This window comes from Serpula lacrymans (assembly GCF_000218685.1).
Source record: "Serpula lacrymans var. lacrymans S7.9 unplaced genomic scaffold SERLAscaffold_6, whole genome shotgun sequence".
In the NCBI taxonomy this organism is placed as follows: domain Eukaryota; kingdom Fungi; phylum Basidiomycota; class Agaricomycetes; order Boletales; family Serpulaceae; genus Serpula; species Serpula lacrymans.
The window spans coordinates 838,385-857,370 of record NW_006763295.1 but is presented as its reverse complement, the minus strand read 5'-3'; the positions used below and the strand labels follow the sequence as shown (position 1 = coordinate 857,370).

The 18,986-nt window shown below is 46.6% G+C and overlaps 4 protein-coding genes across 4 annotated transcripts; 1 reads left to right on the top strand and 3 right to left on the bottom strand.

The window, feature by feature from the left end:
- Positions 1-552: 552 nt before the first annotated feature.
- On the bottom strand, positions 553-1,928 carry SERLADRAFT_414986 (uncharacterized protein; the record flags this gene model as incomplete). Its single annotated transcript, XM_007317426.1, has 2 exons — positions 553-755; positions 810-1,928. One exon carries the CDS (start codon positions 1,779-1,781, stop codon positions 822-824), a length of 960 nt encoding a protein of 319 aa, XP_007317488.1.
- Positions 1,929-2,095: 167 nt separating this feature from the next.
- SERLADRAFT_361085 (uncharacterized protein) lies at positions 2,096-3,813 on the bottom strand (the record flags this gene model as incomplete). Its single annotated transcript, XM_007317425.1, has 8 exons — positions 2,096-2,340; positions 2,403-2,551; positions 2,609-2,757; positions 2,813-2,977; positions 3,034-3,117; positions 3,176-3,445; positions 3,505-3,581; positions 3,644-3,813. 8 exons carry the CDS (start codon positions 3,699-3,701, stop codon positions 2,261-2,263), a joined length of 1,032 nt encoding a protein of 343 aa, XP_007317487.1.
- A 5,915-nt stretch (positions 3,814-9,728) lies between these two features.
- SERLADRAFT_465410 (uncharacterized protein) lies at positions 9,729-10,424 on the top strand (the record flags this gene model as incomplete). The annotated part of the gene is made up of 1 exon (XM_007317424.1): positions 9,729-10,424. One exon carries the CDS (start codon positions 9,769-9,771, stop codon positions 10,156-10,158), a length of 390 nt encoding a protein of 129 aa, XP_007317486.1.
- A 123-nt stretch (positions 10,425-10,547) lies between these two features.
- SERLADRAFT_465407 (uncharacterized protein) lies at positions 10,548-12,193 on the bottom strand (the record flags this gene model as incomplete). The annotated part of the gene is made up of 6 exons (XM_007317423.1): positions 10,548-10,982; positions 11,033-11,086; positions 11,142-11,348; positions 11,406-11,418; positions 11,493-11,591; positions 11,689-12,193. The coding sequence occupies 6 exons, from the start codon at positions 12,039-12,041 to the stop codon at positions 10,734-10,736; spliced, it is 975 nt and encodes a 324-aa protein (XP_007317485.1).
- Positions 12,194-18,986: the final 6,793 nt, after the last annotated feature.

Here is an 18,986-nt window from a genome sequence, read left to right as displayed (position 1 = left end):
ATTCTCACCAGATGGCAAAGCTCTCAGACTTCATTGCATCAGCTTGTGTAGAATTCAGATGCACTTCTAGTGATATTTTTGTGCAAGGAACCACAAGGAAAGGGGTCAGGCATGCATCACTCATATTTGTAGTGAATTGACGTCCACTTTTCAGTCAAAACGATAAGCAACTTGAATGGATCTTCAGATGTAACAGGGACTGGCAACAACGAACGCTAGGGATATTGTGCCAGATGAATTGCCGTGACATTCTTTCCCTGGGCGGTACTTGCGGAGAAAGACTTCATCCCTCGTGGCATATGGTTTTTTTCCCATCTTCACAAACTGAATGACGTAGACCACGTTGCTATTTCTTTCGTGGCAGACGCGGAAATAAGGTAAGTCTGTCCTTCGCCTGCATGGCAATCTCGTACGGAGCAATCTTGTGCTTTGGGTCTATCATGAACGCCGTCTTCGCCGGCGTATTCCTGGCTGACCCTGTACCCGCCGTACATTCACGATGCTTGCGAGACACGGCTATTTCTCTGCAGTCTGCGTATTCAGAGGGAACATAAACATGCTAAAATGTCTCATATACATTGAAATATCTCTTGATCTTACAAAATACAGTGAATGCTATCTCGCTTCTGCATGAGCCGCTTCCTGCGCTCCTCTGCATATCAGTGCGACGGAATGGGCTCCGGCGCACACTCGTCCTTCGTCGTCAATAAATAAAGCATGGCTTGAAAGCTCGGGCATAACCCTAATTAATCATGCTGACCAGGCAACTCCGTTAGCAAATTGTTACCGGACAAAGGCACAAAACTCACAGTTTAAACAGTTTAAGGAGCCTTGACGTCTTTCGCCATCAGTTCATTCAAGCACCTAGTAACGATGCCCACGCCCTCCTCAACAGCACCCTTGTCTGCTGCGGTAACTCTGGCCAGTATTCGACGAAAGCGATCTGGGTGCCAACGTAGTAAGGCACTTCGGGCTCTCTCTCTCCGTGATTGACTCTGCGAGTGTACTGGCGAAAGAACAAAGGCGATAATGTTCGCAGGTATGATATCCGTCGCAGTAGCGGGAGGTGAGAAAAGTGGCCATGGAATTGCTCCAAAAGTCAGGGGCTCGGAAGATGCAGGCAGAGCAGTCCACCGCGATTCATATGTGGTCCACGCATTGACCTTGGCTCGTTCTGCCCTCACTCGCTCTTTGCGCTCTCTAAGCTTGGTGGCCTCATATTCTCTTTGTCTCTCGTCTGCGATCTTCTGTTTTTCACTCTGCGTTCGCTGTCGAACCCGAGTCTGGATACGCTTTATCTCGTCTTGAACAATCCTGGCCTTCTCTTGCTCTCTCTCTGCAGCTTTCCGTCTCGACTCCTCTTGTTTCATCCATCTCTGTGCCTCAACCTCATAGTCATACATAAGCTCATCTATCATCTTCCAACGAAGCTCTCCATTTTCTGAAGGTTTCGGCGATCGTCCGTGGTTTGTGCGATTGGCTAGGAAAATCTGCTCTGTAACCCACTGCTCCGTCTTCCTATTCTGTTTATCCAGTCTAGTATGCTCCTGGTCAGCCACCCAAGCGTACGTCTGCGCCATGTGTGCCCAAGGAGGTCCGTCATTGTTTTCGTGTGGAGAGGATGGGCGGCGAACAGCGCTGGGTCGCGCTGGGTGATAAGACGGATCCGCTGTTTTCGAGCGAACAATGTGTTCACGATGGTACCGGGGAGTATGAGGAATTTGGTGGTGGAAATCGTCAATGAAAGATATCGTCTGCATAGTGGATCCCACTTGAATCATAGTCTAACCAGCGCTGACAGCAGAGTATTCGCAAGATGCAGATGAGTGAGGGCTGCTGGGACGAAGATGCATCCCAATATATGCTCAAGAGGCTTCTGCGTGTATCACCACCTTGTCCTAGCACGATAAACACGAAGCGAAACCTGAATCAAGAAGTTGTAAGGACTCGGACCTATCGCACATTTGAATACGTAGCGGAAGCCTCGTTGCAAAACATGCCTGCGCCATCGGTTTGAACACGTTTTTACTGAACCTTGATTGATCTCAGTTCAGGCAATAACCTGAGATTGATCTTTCATCCGCTTATCATGTGGTTTGGCCAAAAACAAATACAAGTTCGCTGAAACTTTGTACAACAAGAAGTCCTGTAGTAAAGATAAAGAAAGCACCAAGGCACCCAAGAAATATCTACAATGAACCTAGCAAAACACTGATTCTATCTGCCGAATAGCACTCCGCACCAACTCCTCACCCTAATATTACATCGAACAGAACCCAGAATCACTCATATACCCCCCCGAATCCCCTTTGGTCGAAGTTGCCTCAAGTCTAACGAGATCTAAAAAATAATTAAACGTATGGTGAGGACTCGAAAAGGTAAGCGGAGGTGCAGCTGCTCACTGAAATAAGTATGGCCTTGGGCTTCCCGCGCCGTTGGCCTCTTCTGATGGTCATAACGAAGTAATTTATCAAGTAAATCTAACGCCTCCGTCGAAATAAATTGTTGGTTTTCCGTCGTCGTGAAACGTGACCATGGTTGTTTTGGATAACTGGAAAGGAAGGGTAAAATTCAGAAGATGGGTGAATCAAGCTCCTTCAGGACTTACACTTGGAGAAGACTTTCTATCTCTGACTCGAAATCTATGTTGTAGGTGCGCAGATAAGCGTCAAAACAGTCCGTGCCTAGGACCTTCATAATCTTCAGCAGTTGGTCATCGTTGTCGGAACCGCGAAAGAAATGTTCCTTGCGAAAAATCTAGCAAGGGGAGTGTAAAAATAGTACATATGAAGCCCGTTATACCACGGCTCACCATCGATGCAAACATGCACCCAACGCTCCACAAATCAAGACTATAATCGTATTGTTTGTATCCCACCAGCAATTCGGGTGCTTTGTAATACCGCGAGCCCACGCGAATATGGTATGCTGTTCCAGAGTGATAAAACTCGGCCAGCCCCCAATCGATCAACCTGAGCTACAAGTTATGATGTGTCAAATGTGTTCCCTCGTCTCGGTAGGGATATAACAAACTTTTCTATGTTGATGGTCAATCATGACGTTTCCGGGTTTTACGTCTCGATGCATGATTCCCCGTGAATGAACAAAATCAAGTGCCTGATGGATGACATTTCAACGGAATACTCAGATATAACTGATAGAACGTAGTAAATACCTTAAGCAGCTGGAAAGTATAGTATTTGATATCTGTGTCGGTAAGGATGGGATACAAAAGTTTCCACTCGGTGTTGTTCACATGTTCCATGATTAGACTGTGGAACTTGGAGGAAGCATCACGAACGACGTCGAGGAGAGCGACGACATTGGGGCCGCCAGTCAGATTGCGAAGAATCTTGACCTCCCGTTTAATCTTTTTAGCAGCGACTGGCTTCAAAACTTTGATAACACACGTCTCCAAATTCACCATATCAACTCCCTGGAAAACCTGCGGCAGTGTGTGGGCAAGGGCTCCAATATATACATGCACAAGTCAACAAGACCCACCTCGGAGTATTTTCCTCCTCCAATGCGACGAACAATTTCATAGCGCTCTGGAGGGCTCCATTCAATGCGAAAACTGTCTGTAGAAGTATATTCAGAGATCAGGACATGATAACAATGTAAAAGAGTAAAAACTACTCACTGTAGTCATACCAAGAACTTCCTAACTGATCATTTACGCCTGCATAGACTCGAGCCATGGTCTGCCTTGGGGATGTCGACAGAAACCAGCGCTAAGGGATGGTGATTTTAAAGCGGTATACCTGGGACATTTACGCTAACAAGGAGCATGATGGGGATGGACAGCCTCTCGGGAGTCGTGATTGTAATATGCCACAAACCAAATACAGTCAACCCCCTCACGCAACCTGATTGACAAATAAGCATCATTTTATGTATAGAATCAAAAACTTCAAAAACACTCTAAGTAAAACAAATCCAGGAAAAAAACATAAATTGCAGCGAAAGTAGATGTCAATCAGATGCGCTAACGACAGTGGACGACATAACGATGTCCGTGAATAATTACAGTAAAATTTGATTACACATACAAACGGGATGTGGATGCAGAGCTTAAAGGAGAGCGGTCGGTGCGGGTAGTAAAAACTACACTAGTCGTTAGTTTGCAGGCGTAGCCCAATGAGAGGAATACACTTACAAAAATCGGTAATAACCGGAGAGAGATATATAAAATTATGATGACTCGTTTGCATGATCTGGGGCTCCTATCTGTAGATATGCCAATACGAGTGCGATGGAACTATTTTGTTGGCAGTACATCTCCAAATCCCTGCCTGACCATAGTCGACCTTCCTCAGGCGAAGCCGAGTCTTCCCCATGCTCGTCATTATCCTTACTAGCACGTGAATTGAAGGTGGCATCCCCGTTGTGATTGTTGTCTGGCTCTAACTTCCCTGGGCCCAAACGATGATACATCTTACTTCGTGATTTAGAGCGGTTGTGTATAGGAATGAGCGTTCCATTGCGGTTCGGGTCTATAGATCCTCGCGAGTTATCTCGGTTGTGATGAGGTACCGAGGGTGCTCGACGGTGGAGAGCTTTGCCAATCAATGTACTAGATCCGCCAATAGCAAACCCATCAGGGTTAATAAGAGTGTCTTGCAACACCTTGAACGCTATATGACTGGCAGCCTGATGGAAGCGGAAAGTCAAAGCAGACGAACGATTAGCCATACTCGAGGCAGACGCAGCATTCGTGGATGCTTCAACCTCCCGTTTCAAGGATACGGTCCATTCATGACGAATCACAGGATCATCAACACTGAACATGTATTTCCGTTTAGCTGCGTTGTGGTCAGAGAAAGCTACTTGGAAAGTATTGCGCATGAAGGCACGCTCGACCACCAACGAGCAGCTCAAAGGAAGACCAGAATACATGTTTGCGTTTGGCCCCGAGCGCAGCATAATGATGTTCTTGGGCCCAAAGGAAGTACCAGTGACGCGGAAGGAAGCTTCAGTGGACTTGACAAAAGTCAAGACTGGGGGTTCAAACGTGATATCCTGGCCGAAAAGCTGGATCGTCAAATTTGGGTCAACCTGAGGTATTTTAAGAATGATGGGCTCTGATTGGACTCGATAGGTTAAACGAGGAGGAAGTGATCGTTTGATAGTGATCGCAATATCTGGGGATCCTCCAGTAGATGGGTTTCTAGCCTGGAAGAGCTTCTCTTTACGAATCGAATCATATATGTCACCGAGTAGGTCGTCAGACACCAGACCACGAGGATCATAACGCCGGAAGGCCTCTAAAAAGTCACTTGCGGTAACATTCCTTTTCGCATAACCAGTTGGACCAGGCTCTGGCGATATGTCGCCATGAAGAACATCATTAAGCTGCACGATAGCTCGAACGAAACGAACAGCAAGATCTTTGTCGTAAGCAACATGTCCAACATTGGCCTCATACCACCGACTAGCCAATGCTTCCAGCAACTGCTCCAGAGGACTATTTCCGTGCGAACTTCTCGTCGGCATGTTGATGGAAAGCAAAAACACGCGCAGAGCCTTGTCCAACCTTAAGCCAGTGAAGCCGAAGGCATCCACATAGTATTTCAGCACGACCTTCGAAGTACGCCGGGAAAGATAATCGCCCAATCGCGACCGATCTACTTCCAACGTCCTGAACAACAACTGGCCGAGCGCTGCTGGATCATCACGACAACCTGACTTTGCGAAAAGAGTAGAAATCGCATGATCGGGATCGGTGGAGAACTGGTGGATGAAAGACCGAATAATGGGATTTCGTGGCGTGTTAGCATAGGATGCCGTCTTTGCCTGAGGCTCTTCACGATCAGCACTGAAACAGAGGTGGCGAAGGAGCACCACATTCTTTACGACAAACTTCCTGTCTAGAGGATTGGGCTTGGCCATATCAAGAAGTCCATCTTGATCCTGTATGATTGGCTTGGCTATTACTAGGATGTCGTTGAAGAGAAAGAGGAAACGATCTTTGACAGTGTTGGAGTTGACAACTTGGAGTACTGGAGATGATAACAACAGCTTGCGAGGTGGATCATCGATAGCTGATGCCCACATGGGACTCCTCGACCCACGTCCAAGCATATCATCTATTCTTTCCAACACAATCAGGCCTTGAGATGGATAGTGAGAATACTGCGAAGAAGTGTTCGACGATGATTCAGATGTTGAACGAGCGGGGTAATCCGATAATGACGAGAGGGGATCGGGTGTAGCCGATGAAGGTGGTTCTGGAGGAGAAGGTAATGCGGGAGAAGCGTTGTACAAGGAAAATTGCATCCCATTTCCATTCCCGTTCCCATTCATAGCGCTACTGCTAGATGGTGCAACTTTGCTTGCCCGCGGAGTCTTCTGCAGGTCTTCATGGGCCGGTGCCGTTCCATTTACTGTCGGAGTAGTTGTAAGTTCTCGGACTTCGGTCCCAAATTTACCCAGAACAGTACTGCCGCTTGCGCTCGTTGGTGTACGTGACTTGTCGCTGATAGCAACCTCCTCCCACTCTGTTGTCAAGTCATTCTCCTTCCGTCGGAAGAGATCAGATAGCGAAGGCTTCTTGCTCGCAGGTTGACGGACTTCCACAACAGGTGGCGTCGTTGGGCTGGGAGAAGACGAGCCTTGCGAAAAGAGTTTCTTTGCATTTAACCACTTCCTCACACCCTCTCGATTCGTGGGAAGTGGTTTTAATATGACTGAACCCGACGGAGAAAGGGGGGGAGCGTTGAAATAGTCCTGATGAGAGGAACTGGAAGGAGCGGCAGAGATAGGAGGAGAACTCATGTTCTTGAATTTCGCCAGCAGGCGAGTATCCGAAGCCTGGTGAGAAAGCTTCCGATCTCTCGCCATCTCCGGTGAGTGAGAAGGTGTATTGCTAGATGAGCTGGAGGGGAGCGCTTGAGATTCGCTATCATTTCCGTGAAGCGAAAATACTATGTCGGGGGTCGATGAAGATAAGGACATCCCTCTTGCGCGATTTCTCTGTTCCTCAAGCTTCTTCATACCAGGGAACGGGAACAATTTCGCATCCTTGTACTTCAGAAGATCCGCAGAGGACGCAGGAGGAATGGGAGAGACACCGCCTCTGGGTGGAGTCTGCGGCGCTAAAGATAACATAGAGGTCGAAGCTGATGACGACTGCATGACTTGTTGCTGGTTCTGCGGGTATGTGAATGTCCCTACGCTATCAGTCTCGGTTGCTTTGGGACTAGTCAGACTGGCACCACTCTCGCGACTGACGCTCGAATCAGTATGATCGCGTCTCTCCCTAGTGACGATGCTGTTCGTGCGCGAACGCCGACCAGCACCAGAGTTACTTCGCGTGAGCGCGTCTTTCAGCCGTCCCCATGTAGTGGTGGAGGACCCGTCGCCAGTACGCTTTGAAGAAGTTTCTGTAGCTGTGCCTCGCGAATCATCCCACTCAAAATCGGTGTTAAGCGGTGATCGGTCACTTTGAATACGGGATGCCACGGATAAGCGCTGTGGATAAACTTTGGGAGAACCAGAATCATCGCTAGCACGAGTGGTTGACGTTGTATGGGATGGAGGGACCAGTGAAGAGGGCGTAGGGGATGTAAAGGAAGGCGTAGGCTCAGGAGACGTCTCCAATTCAACAACTAGTTCCTTAGAATCAGAGGATGCGCGAGTAGAAGAATCTTCCGTTTCAAGAAGAAATTCCTCTTTCGGAGATTCGGGAGGTAGCTCATCCTGTTCTTCTTCCTCAGCATCTTCATCCGTATAGTCATCGTCATGGATAGGCATACGTGACTCCGGAACTGATGAAAGCCATTAAGGCAAAACTATTCAATGTATAGACAGAACAACTCACCAGGCTCTGCTATCCAGCTTATTTCTCGAGCGAACACATCATGATAAGGTGACCGTCTCAAATTTTCTTGATATTCTGCCTCATATAGTACTTCCTCCTCATCTTCGTCACGAGATGGTTTCTCCTTCAATGGTGTAGTGAAGGGACTGATGGGGAACGGGTCCTGCTTGGAAGGTGTTTTTTGTGTGACCGACAAATAAACTGGGACGCCGATGGCCGACGGTGATGCAGAATCAGTAGATGCGTATGAAGGAGCATCTGAAGAATGAGGAATACGGGGTGAAATACTTGGAGATGGACGATTTGGAGTGCCAGGCAGGCCAAGATAAGTGTGTTGAGGAGGCACTCGATCTCTTTCCTCTTCGTCAGGATCTTCTATAAGAATACTCCGCCTTTTTCGTGGAGGTTCTTGATCAAAATGATTAAACCCAAAGATTCTGACGGGCGTAGCTTCTCGACTACCTGCTAGCGTCTCGTTCAAATTTAGGCTAGGAACATTAACAGTTTGAATGGGTGTTGTAGATGCCGTTCGCGGTGGTTCTGAAATGTCCCGCGCGGAGGGCAGAGGCACAGGAGGAGAGATCGGTGTAGTGGCAGACGTAGACCCAAACCCAGACTCTTCGGTTGTTGTAGATCCACCAGCACCGGACGAGTTCCGACCAGATCGGCGTCGTCTACGCTTCACAGGCACAACTGGATCTTTCTCTTCTCCACCACTAGTCTGTTCTCCGTCGGCTTCTTTGATCCTTTCGCCCAGTCGCTGTAGAAGAAACTTCCTCGCAGCCGATCGCTCCCCACCAGAGACGGTGTTGTTCCTCCCTAGTTTTCCCGGTAATGGCGGAGGAGTTGGGGAAGGCGAAGGGAAGGAATTATCGTAGACATCATTGCCTCTTGTAAGCTTTTGCATTGCCATCATACGAGCCGCAGCGCTATTAGAACGGAATAGACCTTTTTGCAAGGCTTCTAAAGTAGGTAGCATAGGTGTGGGTGGTGAGGTCCCAGGGTATAACAAGGGCGATTCTGGAGAGAGAAGAGCAGGAGACATAAGGAGCCGAGATGCTTGTTGCATTTCCGTGAAATGAGATGGGATTGGTGAGATCACTGGCGTGGTTGGAGGAAACAAGGCAGGAGGCGGTGGTGGAGGTGAATCTTCGGGAGATGAATCGTTGCTTGGTATCAGAGGAGTCACACTAGGAGATTGTGGAGGCTTCATCTTGCCCTTAAAATCTTTGGAACCTCTGGACCTAGAGCGAGAGCGCGAACGACGCTTTGTGCGATTAGCTGGTTCTGGTGTCGTTCCTCGCTTCTCCTCTTGGGGTACATCTGTTGTGATATCGCCGGTAGGTGGAGTATCTGACTCCTGCTTATCCTCGGGCTGGGTTTTTTCACCTTCGCTGACGGCTTCTACATGCATGGGTGGGCGTCTCCCATCTTTCATCCGTGGTAACGATGCAGCGCGCTTGAGTTTTGCAACTGCAAAAGCGCGTTGTTCCGCAGCTGAAGTGGATTCGTCCATGGCACTGTTGGGGTCTCTGCCGGGACGCTGAAGTTATAAAGAGGAATTTCGGATGAGGACGTAAGAAATGAACAAAAAGAACAACAACTCACTTGATTTGTTGGTAGTATCCACCGCTAACACCTTAGAACAGGGCCCGTTGGCCGAGATTAGATTACGAAAATCAGGAGGCTGCAACAAAAGGATTAGAAGGCAATGGTGGGGGAGAAAAGAGCATACGGACGACAAAGGAGAGAGCACTGCAGAGGATGAGAGAAAGGCTTAGAGGGCCAACTGCGCGAAAGAGGTTATGTGGCGGAGCACGCACACGTGGCGGGAAAGGACCCGGGCGGTATCCCGACCTCCGTGGTCGCAATATAAGGACCCATGGCTGTATTTTCTGTGGCTCCTGGGCCTCATTCCTGCCTCGAGGAATGTCCAAGTGCTGTTCATGTCACTTGTTATCAGCCTGCATTGCCATCACCTTACACCGACGTTTCAAGCCTATCATATCGTAATATTGGCCTGCTTGCACGGACCTACTACTACAGGCTCAACATCTTTGGTTACCAATCTCTGTCACCTGCAGAATGCCCTCTTGTGCTGCATGTTTCTCTCCTTCCCCCCCAATGGAAGCCTGCATGGTCCATCTTCTGACCTCCCTTCTCCCTGGAAACATTGGACCGCTATGGGTCTACATCCAATCGATAAGAGACGCGGACAACGCGCAGCACATATCGTGGCTTTCATCTCACTTTTCCGGTGCAGATATGGGCCTTCAATGAACAACGTGCTTCCTTTTATTACTTCAGATTTTTGTCGTGGCATGCATCTGTGCTAGCGCTATTTCTGTACGGAAACCCTTTGCCTCTTTTGCTCTGCCGTACCCTTTAGTGAAGAACATGCCTTTTCGCGGGGAACCGATTCGCTCATATGATTTCGATTTGTGCTTGTGTGGCCTTTCGTCGCTTCCAGCTCACTTCTACGAAGCGTTAATGCCTGGAATCGGAACAAAGACCGTGGCTTGACAGTCGACTATCAGCAGCCTCTCAGCTGATAGACCTTAGCTAATCGAATGTACTTTCAGGGAAAGCCTGTGATTTCGCCCATGGGGAATTACACCTGCCGTGCTTGTTGTATGATGTTGGTACGTTATCCTACATCTAACGTCTCGTCAATGCCACTAGCGTGATGATGAATCCCTGGCCGCCGATCACGAGTGAGAATTATACTGCAGTTCTAACGCACTCCATTAAACTATATCATTATCAGCCATAATGGAACACGCGGAAATGATATCATGCAGTCAATAACATGGCCCATAGCATTATGGTCTCCATTGCTACTCGTGCGGAGATAGCGATATCAACACGATGCCCGTGATAACTTGTGTGCGGCAAGTCTATGCAACGTTCTTCAGTGATCTTGAGCTTCGATTTCGTGGCGCATGACTTTCCAAGACGGTCGAGGAACCTCAAAACCCTCCCCTATCCGTGCATACGTGTTACCGCCTAAACGTGAGACGGCACGGAGCTTTAGGGGGTCGACAGTACCGTCATCCTTCATCACAGAAGATCTGACATGCGCTCTCTTGATGAGGCCCAGCACAAGCGTATGGGTGATTTCATCCGAGCTTGGTGGGCAGATGTCATACGTATGAAAGAGCTAGAAGGTGGTATGATTACTGAAACAATGTATTATGACCATTAACCTACCTCGCATTCAAGGCCTACAGCACTCTCCCTGACCCACGGGGGATTGACGTCTGTCTATGAAAAGTGTGCCTCGATGTCAAAAGCGTGTTAATAATGAGTTGGGCCTTACACTTTTCGCCATGGTCAGGCCGCTTAACTGCCACTCGTCAATATCAGCGGGGGCTTCTACGGACGTCGCATTGGCCGCCTCTACGAAAGCCTCGTTAATTATGCTAACAGTGAACTCCTTGGTCGCTAAAATATTTTCCCGAGTGTCTTTTGGCCTTTTTGGAGAGAGCGAGAATGAAACGCTGATTAACGGTGGGTTATGTGCGACCTGCGCAAGTTAGAATACGTAAGGCCACTGAGATGGAAGAATAAGATAGATCTTAACCATCGAAAAATAGCTGCACAGGGTTTGCAGATGCGGCATAAACATGGTTAGCTCGCCTTTTTTAACCCATAAAAGAGATATCCTCACCTGAACGGTGCCAAGTTAGGGACGCCATTTGCTGAGAGGGTAGACACAAAAGCGATCGGGCGAGGCACGACTGCACTTGTCAAGAGTCGATAAATATCCCTATATAAAGTAAGTAGTTAGTCTCGACAAATGGGCCTAGCATTTTTTGTTTTGTATCGTGACCAGTAATGCTTATGACGCGAATGAGAACACGTACCGTGATGGGGTCTCATCCATTTGCCAAGTCTTCCATCCCTGCATCTCGTCCGACTTCCATTCCTTCTGATTTTCGTGTTGCAAAGTATGGCTTTGTCCTAGTTTCCATGATGGATTGGGAGACCTTGTGTATTGGAACGAGGGAGAGGCATTGAACTCGCGAAGAGGCGAGCTTTGACGGTCTGAGTAGCGCGAACTTTCAGCGTCACGGTCTTTACTAGCTTGAGCACAGTCCGACGAGCTGAATAGACGTGTTATCTTAGGAACGACAACGCGCATACCGCCATGGCGATGTATATGTCTTCGTAGACATTTCAGAGCTATAGTTCGAGTCACAGGAGGTGGGAGAGCCATTGTGGATGTAGAAATCGTCTCCGTTATGGAACGAAAATGCCAATTCAGATATGGAATCTATTCAAATAAAGGAGATGTTACTCAAACTCCCCAGCTATGAAGTTTTTGACTGTTTGCGCTTCAGTTACTGCACTTCCACACCTCGGACCGTCGTTCTCACAAGTTGGTCAATTGCAAGGTCTAGGACAAACTTTGTATTATGTAAGCACGCAGAGGACATCGGGCCCTATCTATAACGAAGGGGACGGTGGACGGTGGTCGTTTGGAATGCCGGCGACGGCATCGGATTTCTTTCAACGACCGACAATTTCGATAGGTCTCTTTGAATATTCCTAAGGGCATGACCATATCTGTAAAAATGAATGTAGTATATTGTGCTTATTCTCATATGTGGTAGCCTGTATTTGTTATATTTGCATTGAAAAAACAGAAAAGTAATCAACGAGCAGGAAACAAGAGATGATAATGCCTGTGCAAAAGCGAGAATATCTGGATGAATCAGTAAACACGGATAATATAATAACTTACAATATGTGACTGCCCGTAAAACGTGGGTGGCAACTGTGGCAACAAGTGATAAAGTCATAAAACAAGAATAAAATAAAAACTCACGTTTTATCCACGGCACCAGGGTTGCTATACCATTATATGACCACCAAATTAGCAACATTGTATGGCCAGATTATCAGGGCTGAATGACAGGGCTTGGTTAGTTGACTATAGTGCGACAGCCATAGAAGTTTTAGTACCTGCACAGTTATGCGGATCTGTGGCCATGTTATTAGTTACAGGTCACACCATCACACACGGCGAGGTTTTTTCCTTACTACCGCTCACTGGGTGCTCAATCTCGTCCAACGCTGCAGCCACTATTCTGGATCCATTCCATCACAACGCTCATTCCACAGATCAGCTAAAACCCAATTTTTTTTTTTACTCTGGCCACTCGAGGTTGACTGAGCATGCAAAGTAGGTAAGCGTGACTTTCTACTTACCTAATATTTCCAGCTGACATATGCCTTGTACCCCCTTGCACTCAATCCCTGGCCTGCCTGTGAACTTTGCCGTACAAATTTTATGTAGTAACTATTTTCCTTTCCATATTCGTGACATTTTGTCTTCACCAATTTTCCCTGTACTTGCAAAGCACATTTTATAATAATATTGATACTCACAACAATCAGGGTCACACTGCATGGGCAAATTAGAGGTATAAAAGTGGCTGTTGAATATACTAAGATGCCGTGTTCCGCGGTGTTTAAAATTTCAACCGTAACCAAATGACCACTGTAACAGTGGTCCCAAAAGTTGCGTGCGGCACACGTGGGAGCACATTTTTTCGCTTAGTTTTGCTCATGTGGTTTTCGGTTAGCAGGAGAGGGTAGGTAGTGCAGTAGTAACGAGTGTAGTGAAAGTTGTGGCCACATTGAAAATTCTCACGTTTATAAGGACAGACAGCACAAGTTCACTGACTTCTGACTAAATAAAATTTGATCACTTAACTTGTTATTATTCCTCAAAAGATAGTGTGGAGTAGCTCAGTCAAGAGCAGTGGAATGCTTTTGATACCATCATACAGTCAATCTATCATAATAGGGGAATAACTTGCTTTATTCACAGTGCTGAAGGTAAGAGAAAAACATATCTCTGTAATACAATTGCCGCTGCTGCTTGAGCAAGAGATAATCATAATGTTGCTCTATGTGTAGCATCCTCTGAAATTGAATCCCTGCTCTTGGAGGGTGGCTGCACAGCTCATTCACACTTTGGAATCCCTATTCATGTACATGAAACATCCACATGCAGGATTCCAAAAAACTCTGACCTCCATGAGGTTTTTAGACATACTGGAGTTATAGTCTGGGATGAAGCACCAATGCAACACTGTTATGGGATTGAAGCATTGGATTGTACATTGCGGGGCATTTTGGATAATCAGCTTCCATTTGGAGGCATTATAATGGTCTTTGGAGGGGACTTCCACCAAACAACACCTGTTGTTCCAAGAGGGTCAAGGCAACACATTATTTCTGCCTCTCTTAGAAAGTCACGACTGTGGACAAATATCCATGTCTGCTATCTCACACAGAACATGCGCCTGGACCGTACTCCAGAAAGTGAAGCCTTTGCTAGCTGGCTCCTGGATGTTGGTGGTGGTTGTGGAATTGCAGGAGATGGAACTATTGAGCTTCCCGCTGTCGATGATGAGAACTGCTGTTAGAAAACCACACACAAAAACAAACTAACAAACAATCCTCCCAGATTCCACGGAACTTGTTTATGGGCTTTGCCTCCTAGAACAGTGGGTGCTCTGGTTGTTCGTGGGGTGGTATGTATGAAGATCCTTCAAAGTAAAACCCAGAGATGTATGAGTGTGGGTTTTGAGGAGGAGGGATAGTTGAATTTATAGAAGATAGGGGCTTAGTGACGAGTATAGATGAGCACTACCTTGCTAATTGTAGCATAAGGTAGGTTTGAGAACGACGAGGATGACAAGGTGACGAGGTTCCCAGTGATAGCAGGCTCCTGACGCACAAACTGTAGTGCTCAGAAGGACTCTAATCGAAAGGGATAACAATGACTTCAAAAGTGGGGAGTGATGATGACAGCAATTAACAGTGGAAGCAGTGGGAAGTGTTGTGACCACACTGGATCACAAGTAGCAGTAAGAAGTGGACTTAAGATTAGAGAAGAAGTCTGGAATCGAGTACTTGTTTTTTTTTACAAGGTAAAATACAGGGGTTTATATAGTAAAAGAAAAGTAGGCTATGCACAGTATAGCTGTGCAAAAAGAATGAGAAAGAACATGAAGGAAGGAATGTACGCTGACAAATCCTGTGTAGGTAGTACAGGATAAGATTGTCAAAAAAAGGAAAAGAAAGGGATAGAACAATAAATGCTGTGAGTAATGTCACACGTTTGTACAGCCATAAAGTAAAGTCCAATAGCAAAAAGAGAGCAGGAAAATCATGATGTCATGGGAAGATGCAGTAAAAAAAGGGCAAGGCAAAACACTATCAGTATCAACACAGTTCCTTTATTGTCAGTCAGACATTCTAAAAAAATATGTGTTCATAAAAATGATTCAAAAATCAAAAATAATTGCACTGTAAATGAATGTTCTGCTGAAAAAAAAGAAACTGGAGCCACCGGTCCACCACCTAGTCCAAATCCAACAGTTCCATGGCCTTACCAATGGACTGGTTGTGTTGGACCACCTGATCAAACGAGGGAGGGAGAGGAGTAGTTCCAATTTGGAACAAGTGAGTCCCAGTGTCACGATCCTCTTCTTTTACATCTAATACTTCACCCTTCATGTCCAACTCTGAAGTAGAAACACTCATTTCTCCTTATCTTATCACGTAGCTTTCCTTATCTTATCTTCTTATCTCATCACGTGACCCCAAGTCACATGATCACTTACAAATCATCTTACCAAGCTAAACACGATACATCCTCATGTCTATCAGTCAGCGCCTCATGGCTGACATGAGTTCTTACATATATAAGTAGACACTCAACGATGTACATACCCTAGCTTTTGATTTCGTCTTTATACACTTGTTCAACTACTTGCTAGAGATTGACGTTGAGTTGCCTGGTTTCTTCCAGTAGTGCAACTCAGTCGTTATATAATCAAAAGCTGGTAAAGAGCACCTAGTTGATGACAGAAACAAAGGCTACTCTAATCATCATCCTAACCCCCGTCATCATCATCCTATTTTTCGTTCTACTCAAACTATACTTTCGCCTCACCACACCCCTCTCTCAAATCACATCACCTATCACTCGCCCATCCACTATAATCACATTCATCCAATCATCGCCATCTAACTCATCTTTCGAAACCATCCCTCTATCTCCTATCATCCGCCCCCACAATCCAGTACTTAGAGAACCTAGTGACGTGGAGTCGCTAAGGTTCTATTAGTTACATAAACTTCTTTATACTTCTTACCGGGCCGGGCACTTGCCTCCGCCAGTAGGAAGAGGGCTGACAGCGGTTAACGCGGGCCATCATCGAGACAACCGTTCGGACCTCGATTACGATACAATTAGAACACTGTACTATATTAGAATGGTACTATATTAGATAGTTTACGTACACGCTTAGTGGGGACAGAAGAGGAACCCATAAGCAGAAGGAACTAGACAGAGAAAGGGATCTTCATTAAAGAAGTGTTGATCCAGATTTGTCATCTGGGGAACCTTTTTTGAATGCCCTTTGCACCACTATACTCGTATCAGATCCCGATTCTGCCCTATCCCGGGCCGACCATAAAACAAGAACGAGTCACCCCAGCCCTATATTTCCTAACACCATCACCATCACCATCACCATCCCTGAATGTCTTACGACACATATCGAGAGAATCCGGACATGGCCGAGAGCACCGACATGTCAGATTTGCGGGACGCGTTACCGCATATTCAGCCGCGCGTACCATCGCCGGCAACCAACCAGCAGCAGATGCAGAACCTGCAGAACATCATCTTGGCGGCGGTCAACAACGCAATCGCAGACAACAACGAATTATGGGAAGAGAGATTCTCATCAAAAGACGAAGAAGTAAGAGACTTGCGCAGAAGGCTCGCAGAGAGCGAAAGGAGGCAGCCTTCAGGGATGGGCCTGCCACGCGCACAAGAAGCAGAGTTTAGGAAAACGGCATTAGCAAAGCCGGAACCTTACGACGGAGACAAGAAGAAGTTTCGAAGCTTCTCGGAGTCATTAGAACTCCATTTCAATGCCAACTCGGCATACTTCTCCCGAGAAAGGAACCGGATAAGCTTCGCCTTATCCTATATGAGTATAGGGGCAGCAGCAGCCCTAAGAACAGAGTGGGTAGAGAGGAGGAAGATTGCAGAAGAAAGGTCGGATGCAGGGGAAATCACCCTCTTAGAGAGCTGGGCTCACTTTGAGAGGACCCTCAAAGACCATTTCACTGACACGCACGAAGAAGAGAGAGCAAGATACGAAATTATATACAAGAAACAAGGAACTCTGACGGCCCAAGAGTTCTTTGTAAAATTCGAAGAGTTGAGGAGGCAGGCCAGCTATGATGTCAAAAGGAGCGAACAATTCCTGATCACACTAATCAGGAATAACATAAATGGTCCACTGATAAAGCAGATCATTTATAGCGGAAACATTCCCACGACATATACAGAGTGGAAGACGAGGATCGTCACAAACGACCAATTGTGGCGAGATCAAGTAGAGAACGAGCGGATGTTGAAGGGATCAACCAGCGGCAGCTCCGGTACAGGGAACCGGGGACCCAATGGAAGATACCAAGATAAGGGTGCTTCGGAGAGGAAGACCGAGACGGTGGAAGCGAAGAAAGACGGCACGGGTACACTATACACCGGAGCTGGAAAAGAGATGGAACTGGACAAGCAGAAGTTCCGAAATGAAGGACGCTGCTTCAAGTGCGGAGAAAAGGGCCATAGAGCCAGAGACCATCTGAACGGACAGATACCACAAAAACCAAAGTTCGATCTCCGAGCAATGTTAGAAGCAATGCCGGAGGAAGAACGAGCTAACTTGCTCCAGGGTTTTTAAGAAGGCCAGCTGCGACTCCTCGCCAGACTGTGCCAAAGAACTTTGTAAATAGATATGCTTTCTTACCTGTTGAAGATCTTGATGCCACATGTACCAGTAACGATGAAAATGATATTGCTTTATTCAAAGATGCACAAGATCTGAAACGAAAGGAACAATCTATAAAAAAGGAGAACCTGAAAGGGAAACGGGTTGAAAAGATTCCCAAAAAGGAAGCGGCGCACTCGAAAGAGAAAGGCGCAGCACAGAAAGCGGCGCACGAGGTACCTAAAGGGGAAAGGACCACGAAAAGCGCAGCAACTACGAAAGAGACAACTGAAGCACAGAATGTTACGACTCAATTGGGTAGCGTAACCGAAACTGATGCTTCGACAAGCTCTAAAGAGGTCAGGAACACCTCTAATAAAAACCTAGATAAAAAGAATCAAAAAACACCATGGACAGCTACTTGGATAGCGGAAAGACTACGAGACCAAAAGGAAGAAAGATCTATTGGTATTCTCAGTAGTTGGACCCACAGAAAAAGAGGATTAGAAGTCAATGCAGAATTGATAAAAGAACTGAATGCTTTACCAATTCACGAAACGGTATTAGCACTGGAAGAATTGAAGAAGCCTAAGCAATTCATTAGAGGCACTCAAGGAAACCAGATGAACATCACCTGCAGACTGACAAACCTTGCATCCCATCAATCAACGACGATTGAGGCATTACTAGACAGTGGCTGTACCGGAAGTTGCATAGATAACAAATTCGTTGAAGAACAGGGATATGAAAGGCATAGAATCCCTAGACCAATCCCAGTCTACAATGCTGACGGTACTCTAAACCGAGACGGCAGTATTAAAGAATTCGTAGAGATATTAGTGGAGATTAACGACCACGCCGAAAGACTCCAACTAGCCGTTACCAATCTTGGAACTGGCAGGATGTTCTTAGGCCATGAATGGTTAAAGAAACACAATCCCACGATAGACTGGAACATGTCAAAATTAGACTTCAATAGATGTCCATCAGACTGCAACATGATGGTAAGATTCTTTGATCCTGAAGAAGATCTAGAAACGTATTGCCCGGAGGTCAATCTTGAAGAGGGGGATAGAATTATCCGATTCAATTTCTTAAACGTTGAAGACACATCCATTCCTGACGTCATGCATCACATCCGCGCTCACGGCACAACTGCACAACAGCTTGCCGAAGCAGCAGGAAAAGACCAGAAAACAGGTGGATTCGAAGGCATTGTACCAAAATGTATATCCAGTATTCAATGAAAAAATCCTCCATCCCTATAAAGAACCAACCTTTCCTGGTCAAAAGAAACCAAAACCTCCACCCCCCGCTGAAGTTGACGGACAAAGAGAATACGAAGTAGAACAACT